At 52.3% G+C, this 17,203-nt stretch overlaps 1 protein-coding gene across 4 annotated transcripts in view; it reads left to right on the forward strand.

Moving 5' to 3' along the window:
• IL21R (interleukin 21 receptor) overlaps positions 1 to 17,203 on the forward strand; it is a 48,524-nt gene that overhangs the window by 27,212 nt on the left and 4,109 nt on the right. For 2 of the 4 annotated variants that reach the window (XM_005591521.5, XM_045381677.3), the window contains exons 2-8: positions 626 to 690; positions 4,995 to 5,097; positions 7,971 to 8,170; positions 13,804 to 13,958; positions 15,386 to 15,563; positions 16,023 to 16,122; positions 16,858 to 16,939. In XM_005591521.5, coding sequence (XP_005591578.2) covers positions 642 to 690; positions 4,995 to 5,097; positions 7,971 to 8,170; positions 13,804 to 13,958; positions 15,386 to 15,563; positions 16,023 to 16,122; positions 16,858 to 16,939 — 867 coding nt within the window. In that variant the 5' untranslated portion in view covers positions 626 to 641. Of the gene's footprint in view, positions 1 to 625; positions 691 to 3,694; positions 5,098 to 7,970; positions 8,171 to 13,803; positions 13,959 to 15,385; positions 15,564 to 16,022; positions 16,123 to 16,857; positions 16,940 to 17,203 lie in introns of all 4 variants that reach the window. The other 2 variants (XM_074026826.1, XM_065537565.2) reach the window with 2 other exon arrangements.

Genomic DNA, 17,203 nt, shown 5'->3' on the forward strand with positions numbered 1-17,203 from the left:
ATCAATAGGCTCAGCAAGGGCAAAATAGTCAGCAATCTCCTCACTCTTTAAATTCACCCTGTGCTGGGCATGGTGGCTCACACCTGTCATCCCAGCACTTTGAGAGGCCAAGGTAGGAGGATCACATGAGCCCAGGAGTTTGAGACCAGCCTGGGCAACATAGCAAGATACCATCCATACAAAAATGTGTTAAAAATTAGCCAGGCATGGTGGCACGTGCCTTTGGTCCCAGCTACTCGGGAGGCTGATGCAGGAGGATCGCTTGAGCCCAGGAGGTCGAGGCTGCAGTGAGCCGTGACTGTGCCATTGCCCTCCAGCCAAGGCAGCAGAACACGACCCCATCTCTAAAAATATTAAAATAAAATAATAAAACAAATTCACTCTGCATTTGTGATGTGATGTGGGGACAGGAAGAAGGTGGGAGAAGGAATTCTCAGGGTGAATCTGCCATTTCTAGGAGGTGGGAGTTCTGGGGGTCATCCACAGTCTCCGCGGGATCTTGCTTTTTTCTTAAGACAGTTCCAAGAATCGAGGGCAAGTCTGCCTGAGAAGAGACAGGATGAGGGGGAGGCTGGGGGAGCCCTGAGCCCCGCCTGGTTCACCCTCTGCTGTGCATCTCTTGCAGGCCTGTAGGAGTCAGCATGCTGCGTGGCTGGGCCGCCCCCTTGCTCCTGCTGCTGCTCCAGGGAGGTAAGTGGCTGCCCGTGGTCTGCGGGTGGGGAGGGCCCCCATCACAGAGCTGAGCTAGGGCCGGGCTGGCTTTGTGGGCTCAAAAACACGGCTAGAGTCCACAGATTCAGAACAGATGGCATCCGTGCCCTTGAGGCTGACACGAGTCCAGTAGCCGGCTCTCCACTAACCAGAATCCATCCACCAAAGAGCTCCACGAACCAGAAGCAGTAGACGTGAGTCTCACATGGCCCAGCCCGCGGGCTTATGTCTTCGGGTGTCACTAGGGGGATGACAGGCTTCATCCTTCATTTCCCCTGACCTCTGCCTTGGCTGGCTGTAACTCTCTGAGTGAGGAAGTTCTGCCTTCCATCTAACCTCGGTGTCTCCTTTTGTAATGACTCTCCTTGGAAATGTTTTTCAACAATTGCTGCGCCGGGTGTGGTGGCTCACACCGGGAATCCCAGCCCTTCGGGAGGCTGAGGAGGGTAGTCATTTGAACTCAGGATCTCAAGACCAGCCTGGGCAACATGGTGAAGCCCTATCTCTACAAAAGAAAAAAAAAAAATTAGCCAGGCATAGGAGCTCATGCTTGTAGTCTCAGCTTCTTGTGGGGCTGAGGCGGGAGGATTGCTTGAACCTGGGAGGTGGAGGTTGCAGTGAGTCAAGGTGACAATTGTACTCCAGCCTGGGCAACAGAGCGAGACCCTGTCTCAAAACAACAACCACAACAACAACAATAAACAAACAAAAAAATCGCTGGATTCTTAGCAGGCACTGGTGGTCCCTGGGCTGGGGACAGGAGGAAGAGCCAAAAGGAGACCGAATCTTGGTAGGCAGCCTGCGGAGGACCAGATATTGTGGTTAGAGGGGGCGATGTTAGAAAGCAGAGCTGGGAAGGTCAGGAGTCTGACTGAGAGGACACTGCTGAGAACTAAGAGATCCTGGAGGGCTTCTGGGAGGAGGGGGCCATGAGGAGGCAGGATCCAGCACAGACTTGTGTGGAGGCCAGCCTAGGGGCAGGGGAGGAACTCAACGGCTGCTCTGCTGACTCATGGGCATTTTTCTCTGGTTTTTACCAGAAGACCCAGGACCTCAAATAGCTCCTTCAGGAAACAGATGTGAAGCTTTGATTTTCCCTTTCTGAGTGGCAAGCATTACCGTCTTGGTTCTAAAAAGCCTTTGGGTCACCCATCATGGCTTCACATCTGGTGGGTGCAGATAGCAAGCTCTGGCTGCATGCAAAGCTCGGAGCGTCATCCCATTCCACTGTCCCAACAGTCCTGCAAGGCCCATGTTGTAATGACACCCAGATTTTGGTTGAGGAGGCTCAGAGAGGCTAAGAGACAGGTGCACGGCCACACCACGGGGCAGAGGCGGAGCTGGGATCAATTTGTTCTTGGAGTCAGTCTTAGTCTGTCTGTGCTGCTGTGACTGAATACGTGAGACTGGGTAATTTATAAATTATAGACATTTATTGCTTATAGTTCTGGAGGCTGGGAAGTCCAAGATCAAGGCACCAGCAGCAGCTTGGGTTCCGGTGAGGGTCCCATCTTTGCTTTTTTTTTTTTTTTTTTTTTTTTTTTTGTGGAGACTGAGTCTTGCTCTCTCACCCAGGCTGGAGTGCAATGGTGTAATCTTGGTTCACTGCAACCTCTGCCTCCTGGGTTCAAGCAATGCTTATGCCTCAGCCTTCAAGTGGCTGGGATTACAGGCACATGCCATGGCTAATTTTTGTATTTTTAGTAAAGATGGGGTTTCACCATGTTGGCCAGGCTGGTCTTGAACTCCTGACCTCAAATGATCCACCCACCTCTGCCTCCCAAAGCGCTGGGATTATAGGCATGAGCCACTGCACCTGGCCCCCATATTTGCCTTTAAGTTTCCACCTTGAACGCTGCAACCCCCAGAGGGGACGCACGCTGCATCCTCATGTGGCAGAAGTGCAAAAAGGGGCTGAATGTTGGGTTCCTCCAGCCCTCTTACAGGATCAATAATTCATTCGGGGGGTCTGCCCCCATGACTTAATCATCTCCTAGAGTCCCCACCTTTTAATATGATCACATTGGCAACTGAGTTTCAGCATATGAATTTTGGGGGTGGACACAGACATTCAAACTGTAGCATGGTCTTCACCACTCTGTCCTGCTGTCTGTTGAGTGATAGCCGTGTGCAGGCAGCGTGCAGGCACAGGCACCATGTCATCTCAACACCTCAACAGCCTCTAGGGCAAGCAATATCTCCAGCTTACACATGGGGAGGAGAAGCAGTTTTGACTCACGTGTTTACAGTCACAGAGCTGGGGACAGCACAGTCACTTTGTGCGTCTCTCACTGCCTCCTGCACGCTTTCATAACCCCAGACATGGGATGGCCCTGGGGCTCTCTGCCCTGTAGCTGGGGTACTGACCGGGCACTTTCCCACCCTCCCATCCCTGGTGCCACCTCCATGCCATTCGGGGGCTGCTGTTGCCTCCCCAAGTTTGGAAACAAGCTCTGTCCCTTGGTAGCTTTGAACCTGGCTAGGAATGGCAGCTCTTCTTCAAATTCCTAGCGCCCTGAGAAAGAACCATGAGGGTACAGACTCAGAGATGACACAGCTACTTAGAGGCTCTGTGTTGAGGTTTTGCCAAAATCAGTCCTGTTTTCTCCATCAAATGCTGGAACTAGCTCCTTTGCACCCCACTGACAAGTCCTGTGTGTCTCCCTGAGGAAAGCCCCCTCTAGAGCAAGATTTATTTCCATGACTCAGACCCCTTGGTAGCCACTGCCTGGAGAGCTGTGTTGAGAAGCATTCTGAGGTCACGCCTAGGGGAGAGAGTGCTGTGATCCATTAGCAATGTCTGCCATGTGTGCGGCTATGAAAAACTAGCACAGACTAGGTTTTTCCTTCCCTGGGTGAGTGTCTCAGCAGCCCAGACCAACAGAGACGAGAGATGTGGTCTAGTCTTGGAGCCTCAGTGTTCTCACCTCCACAGTGGACTAAAGGATGTTTCCAGACACAGTATTCTTTGCTCCGAATATAGGTTCTGTCCTCGACTGAGACCCAAGAAGGGAACCTACCACCACCATCACCTCACGGGTCTTCATTAGTCAAGGGAAAATAGGAAAAAGCCACCGAAAACGAACCCACTTATAAAGGGGAACAAGGCCAGGCATAACGGCTCAATCTTATAATCCCAGCACTTTGGGAGACCGAGGCAGGTGGATCGCTTGAGCTCCGGAGATTGAGACCAGCCTGGGCAACATGGTGAAACCCCGTCTCTACGAAAACACAAAAATTATCCAGGCATGGTGTCGCACAACGGTAGTCTCAGCTACTCAGGAAGCTGAAGTGGGAGGATTGCTTGAGCCCAGGAGGTGGAGGCTGCTGTGAGCTGAGATCACACCACTGCACTCCAGTCTGGACAACAGAGCAAGAGATTCTATCTCAAAAAAAGAGATGGGCAGTACAAGTTTCTAGTAAATAGCAGCAAAAAATAGTGGAAATGGCACTCAAATATACAAAACAAAACTACAAATTATTCCATTGATTTTGTCCGACATTTAACAAAATTTAGATGATGATCGCACCTCTGTTTTAGGACACAGTGAAACAATTAATGTTTGGGGAGCAGGATGGAAAGGTGTTAAATCTTCCAACAAAATTGCCTCATAGGGCAATATCTTGATGACTTCTTGGTGGCGGTGGCAGTGGCGGTGGCATTTTTGGCTGCAGGATCACGCAGACCTTTCTGCAAAAGTGTCTGAGGGCTTCTTAATTCTCTCACGATTTCCTGCTCCTTGAAGCACCTTCCTGAATCTCTGAGAGAGCGTGTCCTGTGGAGCCAAATTCTGTAGAGCCGAGGCCTCTTCCTTTCAGGGTTTTGGGACATTTTCAGTATAGCTGTCCTTGACTCCATGAGGTCCTGACCCTCTTGGGGTGTGTGGGTGTGCGCTGGCTGGGTTCCTACCACATCCGGGGCATTTAGGATATTGCCATTCTGAGTGGGAGCTTGGCCAGGAGGGACACAGACCTGGTGGCCAAGCGCAGGGCTCTGGGGGAGGGTGCTGAGCTGGGGACCAGCTAGTTTTATATTATTTGCCATCATGAGTGTCCTGTCTTCATAGCCAGCCTTGAAACACTGGTGCTCAAACAAGGAATTCCCAGGTAGCGAGGCCCCCTGGGTGCCAGGCTTACATCTTAGCAGCTCCTGAGTCCTCATATTTGTCCCGGCCTGGGGACCCCGGCACCCACTCTTCCTCCAGCCCTTGAGGGGGTGGAGAGGAAGCTCTGCAGTCCCAAGCCACCACCCACCAAGGCCTCTCTCCCACCTGACCCTCCAGGCTGGGGCTGCCCCGACCTCGTCTGCTACACCGATTACCTCCAGACCGTCATCTGCATCCTGGAGATGTGGAACCTCCACCCCAGCACGCTCACCCTTACCTGGTAAGTGGCCGGGCCTCGCCAGTCCCTGGGGATGCAACTCACGGTGCCTGCTCAGTGATTCCCCCAGGAGGACGCTATGCACTGAGGACCACTGTGCCCGCCTTTCAGACAACTACTCAGGGCTCACAGGACTTGAAAAGTCAGGAGCCCGCAGGGTTGGTCTATCCACCAGCTTCAAAGGCCACTATCTCGCCCACACAGGTTGGCCATGGTTTTGAGACCCCGGGATGGCCGGTCTCCCGCATGATTTTTCAAGCACTTAGTAGGTGCCAGGCCCCCAGCTACATGCTTCGCATGAATGGTCACTCCCAACCCTCACAATGATTACTCCCATTTTACAGATGAGGACATTGAGGTTCAGAGAGGTTAAGCAACTTGCCCAAGGTCACAGAGCCTGTGAATGCTGGAGCTGGGATTCAAATTCAGACTTTCCAACTCCAAAGTCCATGGGTCCCTTTTAGACCCTATGCAGCTCAGGATAAAGAAGAGCTTCCGTTATCCATCAGCTCATTCATTCATTCAAAACCATTTATAGGCCAGGTGCAGTGGCTCATGCTTCTAACCCCAGCACTTTGGGAGGCCAAGGAAGGAGGATAACTTGAGCCCAGGAGTTTGAGACCAGCCTGGGCAACATCACAAAACCCTGTCTCTACAAAAAATAAATCAGTCAGGTGTGGTGGCACAATTGTGTAGTCTCAGCTACTTGAGAGTCTAAGGCAGGAGGACCAAGCTCAGGAGGTCGAGGCTGCAGTGAGCTATGATCACGCCACTGTACTCCAGCCTGGACAACAGAGCAAGATCCCATCTCACAAAACAAAACAAAACAAAACATGTGTGAAGTTCCTGCCAGACACTGTAGCAGGCACTGGGGATTCAGCAGAGCGAGACTGACCGGGCCCCAGATGCCTTGGAATTGACATACCACAGTGGGGCGGTGGCTGGGAGAGACAGATGCACAAAACAACCAACAAGATGCTTTCTCTTTTTTTCTTTTCTTTTCTTTTCTTTTTTTGAGATAGGGTCTTGCTCTATTGCCCAGGCTGGAGTATAGTGGTGTGATCAGAACTCACTGTAGCCTCGACCTCCTGGGCTTAAGTGATCCTTCCACCTAAGCCTCCCGAGTAGCTGGGACTACAGGCATGCATCATCACACCCGGATAATTTTTGTAGTTTTTGTAAAGACAGAGTTTTGCCATGTTACCCAGGCTGGATTCAAACTCCTGGGCTCAAGCAATCTGCCCACCTCAGCCTCCCTAAGTGCTGGGATTACAGGTGTGAGCCACCATGCCAGGTCCAAACAGGATACTTTCTTTCTTTCTTTTTTTTTTTTTTTGGAGACAGAGTCTCGCTCTGTTGCCCAGGCTGGAGTGCAGTGGCGTGATCTCGGCTCACTGCAACCTCCGCCTCCTGGGTTCAAGCGATTCTCCTGCCTCAGCTTCCCAAATAGCTGGGATTGCACCCAGGTGTGCACCACCATGCCCGGCTAATTTTTGTATTTTAAGTAGAGACAGGGTTTTGTCATGTTAGCCTGGCTGGTCTCGAACTCCTGGTCTCAAGTGATCTGCCCACCTCAGCCTTCCAAAGTGCTGGGATTACAGGTATGAGCCACCGTGTTCTGCCCTAAACAGGATACTTTCTAATAACACTGGGTGCTATAGGACACTGGACCTCAGGTAGAGGGACCACAACTTCTAGTGAGAAGGAGGCAGCCAGGGAGCTGGGCAGAGGGCACTGCCAGTGCAAAGGCCCTGTGGGAGAAGAGCTGGTGAGTTTGAGGAATAGGGAGGAGGTCAGTGTGGTTGGAGTGGAGTGAGGCAGGGTGAGGGGAATAATGAGCAAGTTCAGGCTGGGAGGCCTGGAGAGCATTTATTCAGCAAGAACTTCTATTCCAGCAAATTTAGCAGAGAACTCAGTCCACACATCCCTATTGGGCCTAGAGAGTGGTCATGTTCAGAACCTGAACGTCTAGGTAGGGAAATTAATATCTGGTAAACTCCTATACGTACTTCAAAACTCACCATTTTTGTCCAGTGGGAGTTAAAAAGCCACAACATTTTCCCTAACCCCATCCCACCAGCTTTCCCAGAAGTCCACCCAGAGGAGGAGATGAGGTTCATTTAGCTCTTCTCCTGGCCCTCAGCACAGGCTCTTATTAGCTATTCAGTGGATTTTGGGACCGGGTGAGGTGGCTCAGTCCTGTAATCCCAGGACTTTGGGAGGCCGAGGCGGGCGGATCACTTAAGCCCAGGAGTTCGAGACCAGCCTAACCAACACGGTGGGACCCCATCTCTACAAAAAGTACAAAAAGTTAGCTGGGCATGGTGGTGCATGCATGTAGTCCCAGCTACTTAGGAGGTTGAGGTGGGAGGATCAGCTGAGCCTGGGAAGGTCGAGGCTGCAGTGAGCCGTGATCACACTACTACACTCCAGCCTGGGGGACAGAGTGAGACCCTGTCTCAAAAAAGTGGATGTTGGACAGAAAGGAGAGAAGGGAACCCAAAATACCTAGTGCCCTTCCTGTAGGACAGTCATCTGGTTGTCTGGACCGACAGGGACAGATTTAGGCTTGGTCCAAGCAAGAATGGCCCAAATTTCCAAAATTGAGAGCTGCTACCCTAAATGAGGTAGTGAGTTCCTGGTCTCCGGGAGGTGTGCAAGCTGAGCCCGGATACAGTTCACTGGGGATGCTGCAGGGGAGGTGATACCTTCCCTGGAAAAAGGTTGGTTGGACCAGGTGACCACCCCCCGAGCCCTGCCTCAAATCCCTCCCAGCCCTGAGAGTCTGGGTTTCTGCCCTGGCCCTGAGCACGGAGCCCGCCACCATCCACCCTGCCCCTGGCTTCCAGCCATGACCGACTGCTTTGTCCTTGAAGGCAAGACCAGTATGAAGAGCTGAAGGACGAGGCCACCTCCTGCAGCCTCCACAGGTCGGCCCACAATGCCACGCACGCCACCTACACCTGTCACATGGACGTATTCCACTTCATGGCTGACGACATTTTCAGTGTCAACGTCACAGACCACTCTGGCAACTACACCCAGGAGTGTGGTAGCTTTCTCCTGGCTGACAGCAGTGAGTATCCTGGGACCCCGGGCTTAGGGTGGCGCTCAGTCTTAGCTCACCACAGCCCCGATCTCTTCAGGCTCAGGTGATCCTCCCACCTCAGCCTCCCATGTAGCTGGGACAACAGGTGTACGCCACTACGCCCAGATAATTTTTTTAGTAGGGACGGGGGTCTTGCCATGTTGCCCAGGCCAGTCTCGAATTCCTGGGCTCAAGTGATCCACCCGCCTTGGCCTCCCAAAGTGCCAGGATTATAGGTAGGGGCTGGGCCCCCCACTCCCCGCCCTCTGGGCCAGCTCTCCTCCTTCCACCAGATCTGACCTGGCCTATGTCCTCACCACACCTTAGAGTTCTATTTTGAGTTGCGCTATTTTTTACTAATGTGTGAAAGGTTGATACTAGGTTTGAGAGGTATGGAAGGAGCTAGGCTGGGACCCGGGACTTCTGGGTTCGTGTTCCGGCTCAGCTCTGCCCATTTGTGTGACCATGGATGAGGCACACCTACCTCTGGGACAGCCTCCCTGTTTGTAGAGCAAGTGTCTTTTTTACCTTGACTCTCTGGGATCCCGACTCCATAATGAGGTGAATGGAGGACACTGAGTCACAGAAAAAAACCCTCCTGGGTTTTTTCCCCTTCATAAGCTCCAGGGAGGCCTGGAATTTCCCTCCAGGCTGGAGGTAGAGGGGCGTCCCAGGGGCAGGGGGGCCTGGTGGGTGGGAGCAGTTTTATCTGTGAGTTCAGAATTAGGTCAGGTGGCAGGGCGAGGTGGTTCACACCTGTAATTCCAACCCTTTGGGAGGCCGAGGCAGGAGGATTGCTTGAACCTGTGGCTTTGAGACCAGCCTGGGCAATATAGCGAGACCTCATCTCAGAACACAAAACAAGAACCAGGGCAGGGGCCAGGCGTGGTGGCTCATGCCTGTAATCTCAGCACTTTGGGAGGCTGAGGCAGGTGGATCATTTGAGGTCAGGAGTTCAAGACCAGCCTGGGCAACATGGTGAAACCCCCATCTCTACTAAAAATACAAAAAAATTAGCCAGGCATGGTGGCGCATGCCTGTAATCCCAGCTACTTGGGAGGCTGAGGCAGGAGAATTGTTTGAACCTGGGAGACGGAGGTTAAAATGAGCCAGGATCACCCCACTGCACTCCAGCCTGGGTGACAGAGCGAGACTCCGTCTCAAACAAAACAAAACAGAACTAGTGCAGGGCATGGAAGGACCTGGGAGGTGGCTTTGGCATGGTGTGTGTGTGTGTGTGTATGTGTATGTGTATGTGTGTGTGTATGTGTGTGTGTGTGTGTGTGTGTGTGTACCCAAAGCGGCCCCAGAGGCAAACACAGGCTGCAAAGGGAGCCTGCTCTCGGGAAGGCCCTGCGTGCGAGCTCGGGAGTTTCTGCCCCTAGATTCCCAGCAGAGGGGCTGGGGTATAAGAGGTGTCTGTTTCACACTCTGGGGGTCCAGGTTTGCACCACTTTGCTGAGGGGGTGTCACACCACAGAGGGCGAGAGTGAAGCTTCACACACTCCCAGACACATGCACACTCATGCACATTCCCAGGGTCACAGACTCACGCACTCACAGACTCATAAATGCGCCCTCAAACCCACAGGTGTCTCCCCAGCCCCGGCCTGCATGGCGTGGACACAGAGGCCCACATTGTGTCTCTCTCTTGCTCTCTCTCTCTCTCTCATACACACTCACACATACATACACACACGCACACACACATGCACACACACACACCCATGCATACACACATACACACTCACACATACACTCTCACATCACTCACACATGGGCATACACACACACACGCACTCTCTCACACACGTGCACACTCACATGCACACACATATGCACTCACACACATGTGCACACACATGCACACACTCATACACTCTCACACATATACACTCACATCACACACACGGGCACACACATATGCACATACATGCACTCTCTCACACACATGCACACTCCCATGCACATGCATTCTCACACACATGCCCTGTCTCACACACACATGCACAGACTCACACACACATCACGGGCACGCACATGCACACACTCACACACATGCGCTCTCACACACACGCATTATCTCACACAGGCGCGCACACACACACACACACACACTCACAGCCACACGGATCTGGGATCCAGGACACGAGGTTCTCTGCACACGCATGCACCATCTGGAGCAGGGGCCCCTCCGGGCTGAGTGAACTGAGGCAGGCAGCAGCCCCACCGCCCAGGCCACCCCACACCCCTCACCCCCACAGCTTCTCAGAAGCAGAGGAGAGCTCGGGGCAGAGAAGGGGCCCCTCCTTGCCACTTCTCTTGCAGCGTGAATCCAAGCATTTCTCTCTGGCGTTTCTCTCCCTGCCAGGATCTGCAGCTAGCCTGGGCCCAGCTGGGGCAGGAAGTGATTTTCTAACCACCTCCTGCTCAGGGTCCCTTCCTCCTCCTGGGTCCTGGGCCTCGCTGGGCTGAGCAGCCCCCCTTCACGACCCCCAGGCTCTGCAAACATCTCCCGAGTACCCATGGGGCAGTTCTCAGTACGCTGGTGTCTTCCGGGACTGATCCTCACCCAGGCCACACAGGGAAGCCCAGAGCCGGCCTCCACCTGCCCCGGGGAGGACAAAAGAGGGGTTAGAAACGATTTCAGTCAAAAACATCCCATCACTGGAACAGCAACAGCAACAACCCAGTGTTCACCGTGGCATTCTGTGAAACGTGCACCTCCGTCACCTCGGGGCGCGGTGGGAGCCCTCAGTGCGGGTTTCAGGATCACAGGCAGCCTTAGAGCTCCTTTCTGGAGGCCTTGAAAGGTTCATTTGTTAATTTGACAAATATATATATATATATATATATATATGTGTGTGTGTGTGTGTGTGTGTGTGTATATATGTGTGTGTGTATATATATATGTGTGTGTATATATATATATATAGAGAGAGAGAGAGAGAGAGAGAGAGAGAGAGAGCGTGCCAGGGTGTAGCTCTGTCCCCCAGGCTGGGGTGCAGTGGCACAATCACAGCTCATTGCAGCTTGGAACTCCTAGGCTCTAGCGATCCTCCCACTTCAGCCTCCTGAGTAGCTGGGACTACAGGTGCATATCACCATCCTGGCTAATTTTTAAATTTTTTGTAGAGCTGGGATCTTGCTGTGCTGTCTAGGCTGGTCTTGAAGCCCTGGCCTCAAGCAATCCCCCCGCCTCAGCCTCCCAAAGTGCTGAAATTTTTGGCATGAGCCACCTTGCCCAGCCTAATTTGCTAAATATTTACTGAGGGCCTATTGTGCCCCAGGCTGTGTTCCAGGAGCTGTGTGCACAGATTGAACCTGGAGGACAAAACCTCCGCCCCAAGGAGCTAAGAGCCCGGCGAGAGAGGCACGTGGTAAACAAAATCACAGGGTGAGAGGTGCAGAGTGCTGGATGGTGGCAGATTGAAAGTGGAGAAGGTGGCTGGGTGTGGTGGCTCACTTTGGGAGGTTGAGGTGGGTGGATCACTTGAGGTCAGAAGATCAAGACCAGTCTGGCCAACATGGGGAAACTCCTTCTCTACTGAAAATACAAAAATTAGCCAGGCGTGATGGTGCGCAGCTTCTTGGGAGGCTGAGGCTGTGGAATTACTTGAGCTCAGGAGGCAGAGGTTGCAGTGAGCCAAGATCATGCCACTGCACCCCAGCCTGGGTGACAGAGAGAAAGACTCTGTCTGAAAAAAAAAAAAAAAAAGAAAGAAAGAAGAGAAAAAAAGAAGGGAGGGAGGGAGGGAGGGAGGGAGGGAGGAAGGAAGGAAGGAAGGAAGGAAGGAAGGAAGGAAGGAAGGAAGGAAGGAAGGAAGGAAGGAAGGAAGGAAGGAAGGAAGGAAATAAACAAGAAGAGAAAGTGGAGAAGGTGAGGGCAGAGGCCTGCAACTCCTCTCTGACACTAATAGACACTTGCCACTCAGTTCCTCTGAAGTTACCGCCTCCTGCTAAATAGCTTCATCCCTTTGAACAAGCCCCATGATACGGGAACTGGGCCCATTTTACAAGAGAGGAATTTGAGGCCCTTAACATATTGTGTTCTGCTCAAGTTCATGAAATGTCCTTCGAATGGAGCAAAAACAGAATGCCAGCTTTGACCTTCACCTGGAGGCCGCCCATGAAAGCTTGCTGTTATGGCTGAGCTCTGCTCTTGCTGGGAGATGCTGAAAGATAGGGACCATCAGATTGGCCTCCCAGGGCCACTGTGGGGTGTCAAACTGCCCAGAGCAGGACAGCCAGGCAGGCTCTGAGTAAATGGCAGCCCTCACCATTAGCATTCATGCTAAGAAGAGTCTTCAACTGCCTGAAGTAGCTGGGGTTGAAAGAAAATGATACCATCATTTAGGAGAGAAATGGAAAAGGAATGGATTTGCCGGGACGCTGCTGAGAATATTTTTGGATGGGTTGCTAACTTTAAAACTTAAGATAGGCCAGGTGCAGTGGCTTGTACCTGCAATCCCAGGATTTTGGGAGGCTGAGGTGAGAGGATCACTTGAGGCCAGGAGTTTGAGACCAGCCTGGGCAAACATAGTGAGACCCCGTTTCTACAAAATAGACAAATAATTAGCCAGGTGTGGTAGCATCCACCTGTAGTCCCAGCTACTTGGGAGGCTGAGGTGGGAGGATGGCTTGAGCCCAGGAGGTTGAGGCTACAGGTGAGCTATGATCGCACCACTGCACTCCAGCTTGGGCAACATAGTGAGATCCTGTCTCTAGGGGGAAAAACCCTTGGAGATTTCACACGGTAATTCCAAGGGTCTCCCGTTTCCCATTCTGCACCTCATATTGAAACTTGCCCTTCTGTACATAGAAAGCAGGGTTTCAGATTTCATGTGTATGTGTGCATGTGTGTGTGCATGCACGTGTGTGTGCGTGTGTGTTGCAAGTGTGGGCATGCGTGTGGGTGTGCATGTGCACGTGCGTATGCGTGTGCATGTGTGTTTCCCTAGAAAACTTAGAAAAGCTGACCACCCTGTGCTGCTGGAGCCATTCACTTTTAACTCTTTTATTTCTTTTTTCTTTCTTTCTTTCTTTTTTTTTTTGAGATGGAGTCTCTCTGTGTAGCCCAGGCTGGAGTGCAGTGGCGTGATCTCGGTTCACGGCAAGCTCCGCCTCCCGGGTTCACGCCATTCTCCTGCCTCAGCCTCCTGAGTAGCTGGGACTACAGGCGCCGCCACCACGCCCGGCTAATTTTTGTATTTTCAGTAGAGACGGGGTTTCACCGTGTTAGCCAGGATGGTCTCGATCTCCTGACCTCGTGATCTACCCACCTCGGCCTCCCAAAGTGCTGGGATTACAGGCTTGAGCCACCGTGCCCGGCCCGACTCTTTTATTTCTTCACAGTCCCTAAAGCTGCTTCATCCCTCTCTGTGACCTGCCCGCCCCTGAGTTTGCAACCCTAATCTCTCAGGTCCCAGATGGATAAACTGAAGCCCAGAGTCGGTAGTACTTTGCCCAAAGTCACTCAGGGTTGTTTGTCTTCATCTCATCCATGATGGGTGAGGCACGGTGGCCGGGTGGGGGCAGGCAGGACTCCTTCCCATCATCAAATCCTTTTCACCTACAGCAAAATCTCACCCCATTTTCTTTTCCTGGGTTTTCCCACCAAGTCAAGCCGGCTCCCCCTTTCAACGTGACTGTGACCTTCTCAGGACAGTATAATATCTCCTGGCGCTCAGATTATGAAGACCCTGCTTTCTACATGCTGAAGGGCAAGCTTCAGTATGAGCTGCAGTACAGAAACCGGGGAGACCCCTGGGCTGTGGTGAGGAATGTGGGGATCAGTGCAGCTTTGTGGCGGGGGAGGGGAGAGGAGGGAGTGCAAGGGCATCCGGGTGGGAGAGATGGGCGAGTATCATCATTCATGGCCAACAACAGAGACCAAGGGTGCAAGCATTCCCTTACAGCAGTCCCTCCTCCTCCCCTCACTTCTCCCCAAGGTAGGAGACCCCTGAATAATCTGTCTTGCCCAAACCTGTCTCCTTGGCTGTCAGCATGCCAAAGAGATTGTCCCTTCCCCAGACTCCACCCCAGGTCTAGTGTAGTCACAATAGAAGAAGTTTCAGAAACGGGGCAATCTGGAAGCTTCCCAATTGCTTAGAATGGCCATAGTTGGAGAGTTTCAGAAGTATCAATGATTAAGAAGGTCCAGCCAGATGCAGTGGCTCACGCCTGTAATCCCAGCAATTTGGAAGGATGAGGCGGGTGGATCTCTTGAGGTCAGGAGTTCGAGACCAGCCTGGGCAACATGGTGAAACTCCATTTCTACTAAAAATACAAAAATTATCCAGGCATGGTGACATGTACCTGTAACCCCAGCTACTCTGGAGGCTTAGGCAGGAGAATCGCTTGAATCCAGGAAGCGGAGGTTGCAGTGAGCTGGGATCACGCCATTGCACTCTAGCCTGGGCAACAGAGCAAGACTCGATCTCAAAAAAAAAAAAAAAAATGTCCAGTGTTAGAGGCCCGTTGTTTCAAACATGAAGGCTTTGAGAGATGTCCTTCCAGCCCACTATTTAGAATAGTCACAGGTGAGACCCTGTCTCTAAAAAATAAAAATAGTAATAATGATAGAACAGTCACAGCTGAAGAGTCCTAGAATTGTCCATCCTTTGGAATGGCCCTAGCTGGAGATGGCCATGAGTGCCATACTTTAGAAAGTCCCCAGTGGAAGACTTCCAGAGGTATCCATTGCTAAGATGTCTGTAGTTAAAAGAGTTCCGGAAACGCCCACTATTAGGAATGTCAGTATGTCAACTCTTGGAATTCTTCAACAGTTGAGGACATTCTCAACTGATGTACTGAGACTTATATCGATACATCAGTTGAGAATGTCCTCAACTGTTGAAGAATTCCAAAAGTATGCATTGCCTGGAGTGCTGTCAGACCATTCCCACTCCTGAGGTATGCCCAGTCCTGCAGGGAGAGTCCACTGCCAGGATTGTGAGTGGCTGAATTGGATCAAAGAGAAATCAAACAGAGCATCCTATCACATGCAAGGGCCAGGCAGTGCTGGCAAGTCTGTGCTCCCCATGCCTGAGTCCAGCTACTCAGGCATAGGCTTGATTCTTGTGGGAAGAGAAGAGACACTCAGGCCCTTTGATGGAAGCTGGGAAAAGAGGTGGCTCTGCTGGAGGCGGGGGCTGGCCTGGTTTAACCCTGACCTGGTGCATCCTTTCCTTGTACTGGCAGAGTCCGAGGAGAAAGCTGATCTCAGTGGACTCAAGAAGTGTCTCCCTCCTCCCCCTGGAGTTCCGCAAAGACTCGAGCTATGAGCTGCAGGTGCGGGCAGGGCCCATGCCTGGCTCTTCCTACCAGGGGACCTGGAGTGAGTGGAGTGATCCGGTCATCTTTCAGACCCAGTCAGAGGGTAGGTGTGAAGCGGGGATGGACACCCCACTCCTGGTACGAAATCTTGTCCTGGTCTAGCCACCCTAAGCCCTGAGCTTCCTGGCACAGCTAGGAGGTATTCAGTTGTTCATCCTCAGATGTAGCCCTTCAATGACATTTCTGGAGCCCCTCCTGGCCAGGCCCTGTGTTGGGTGCTAGCTGCTTCTTCTGTTAGGCATTTGATCCTCCTAACTCTGAAGTGGGAATCAGCCCTGTTTTTCAGATGAGATAACTGAGGCTCAGATAAATGAAGTTACTTGCCTGGGGTGAGGAATGAGAACAAGATTTGAACCCAGATCCATCTTACTTCAAGACACTAGAAGTAGCAGCCTCTCCCACCCCCTTCTACTCTACCCCAGACCCATTTCCCACCATGCCTACCCCATGTGGCCTCTGGTAGAGTTGGTGCCATTTAACCCTTTCTTTGCTTCCTTCCCAGAGTTAAAGGAAGGCTGGAACCCTCACCTGCTGCTTCTCCTCCTGCTTGTCATAGTCTTCATTCCTGCCTTCTGGAGCCTGAAGACCCACCCAATGTGGAGGTGAGGCCAGGGGATCAGGAAGGCAGGAAGGTGGTCGGCATGGGCCACTGCCCATCTATGACCCACCCAGGGTTGGAGAACATGCCTGTCAGCATGGTAACAATGACGACGGTGGAATAATAACCAACTCACAGCCACTGTGTGCTGGACACTGTGGAGGGCACTCCCTTCACCCCCATGGCAGCCCTATGAGCATGAGACACTTCAGTTGCCCATATTTTATAAATGAGGAAACTGAGGCATGGAAAGGTCAAGGAATTTGTCCAAAGTCACACAGCTCCGAAGTGGAGAAATTGGGATTGAAACTCTGTCCTTAAACAGAGACCTCAGCTGTGGTCTTGTCCAGTGGGTTTTAAGTTTTGAGGCTCAAGGGGCATCAGGGGCCACTAGGTGGTGGTGAAGAGGTGGCTGTAATACTCCACACCTCTGCAATGGCCTCTGTGCGCACCCCTGGTTGCCGATGAAGAAGTTGAAGCTTAGAAGGGGCAACATTTGCCCAGCACACAACAGGCATCCAAGAACATAATCTAAATATCCCTTCAGGAGCCTGCGATGGAGACTCACTGCTCCCATTTTACAGATGGGGAAACCAAGCCCCAGGGAAGGAGGGAGGCGCCTGGGCTGTGTCTTGTGATGCTTGGAAGTTCCTGTAGGATGAAGCTGGGGAGCATCCGAATGGGAGGCCAGGCTGCCGTCTGGTGATGTCAGGGTCCTCACCCCTCTCTGCCCCCTCAGGCTATGGAAGAAGATATGGGCCGTCCCCAGCCCCGAGCAGTTCTTCGTGCCCCTGTACAAGGGCTGCAGCGGAGACTTCAAGGTGAGCTCCCCACCCTGTGACGAGCTCCTCTGAGCCCCTCCTCCTCTTCAGGAGCCTCACCTCTCCTCACTCCAGGCTCCCCAGCCTTACCCCACAGGCCTAGAGCATCCAGGTCTCAGCCACGCCACAAGCCAGGCCTCAATTTCCCAACGTGCAAAGTGTAGACATTCTTGTAGTGCAGAATTGGCAGAAGAATTAAACAAGATTTGACCAGGTGTAGTGGCTCACGTCTGCAATCCCAACAGTTTGGGAGGCCAAAGCAGG

Source organism: Macaca fascicularis, chromosome 20 (assembly GCF_037993035.2).
Source record: "Macaca fascicularis isolate 582-1 chromosome 20, T2T-MFA8v1.1".
Classification (NCBI taxonomy): domain Eukaryota; kingdom Metazoa; phylum Chordata; class Mammalia; order Primates; family Cercopithecidae; genus Macaca; species Macaca fascicularis.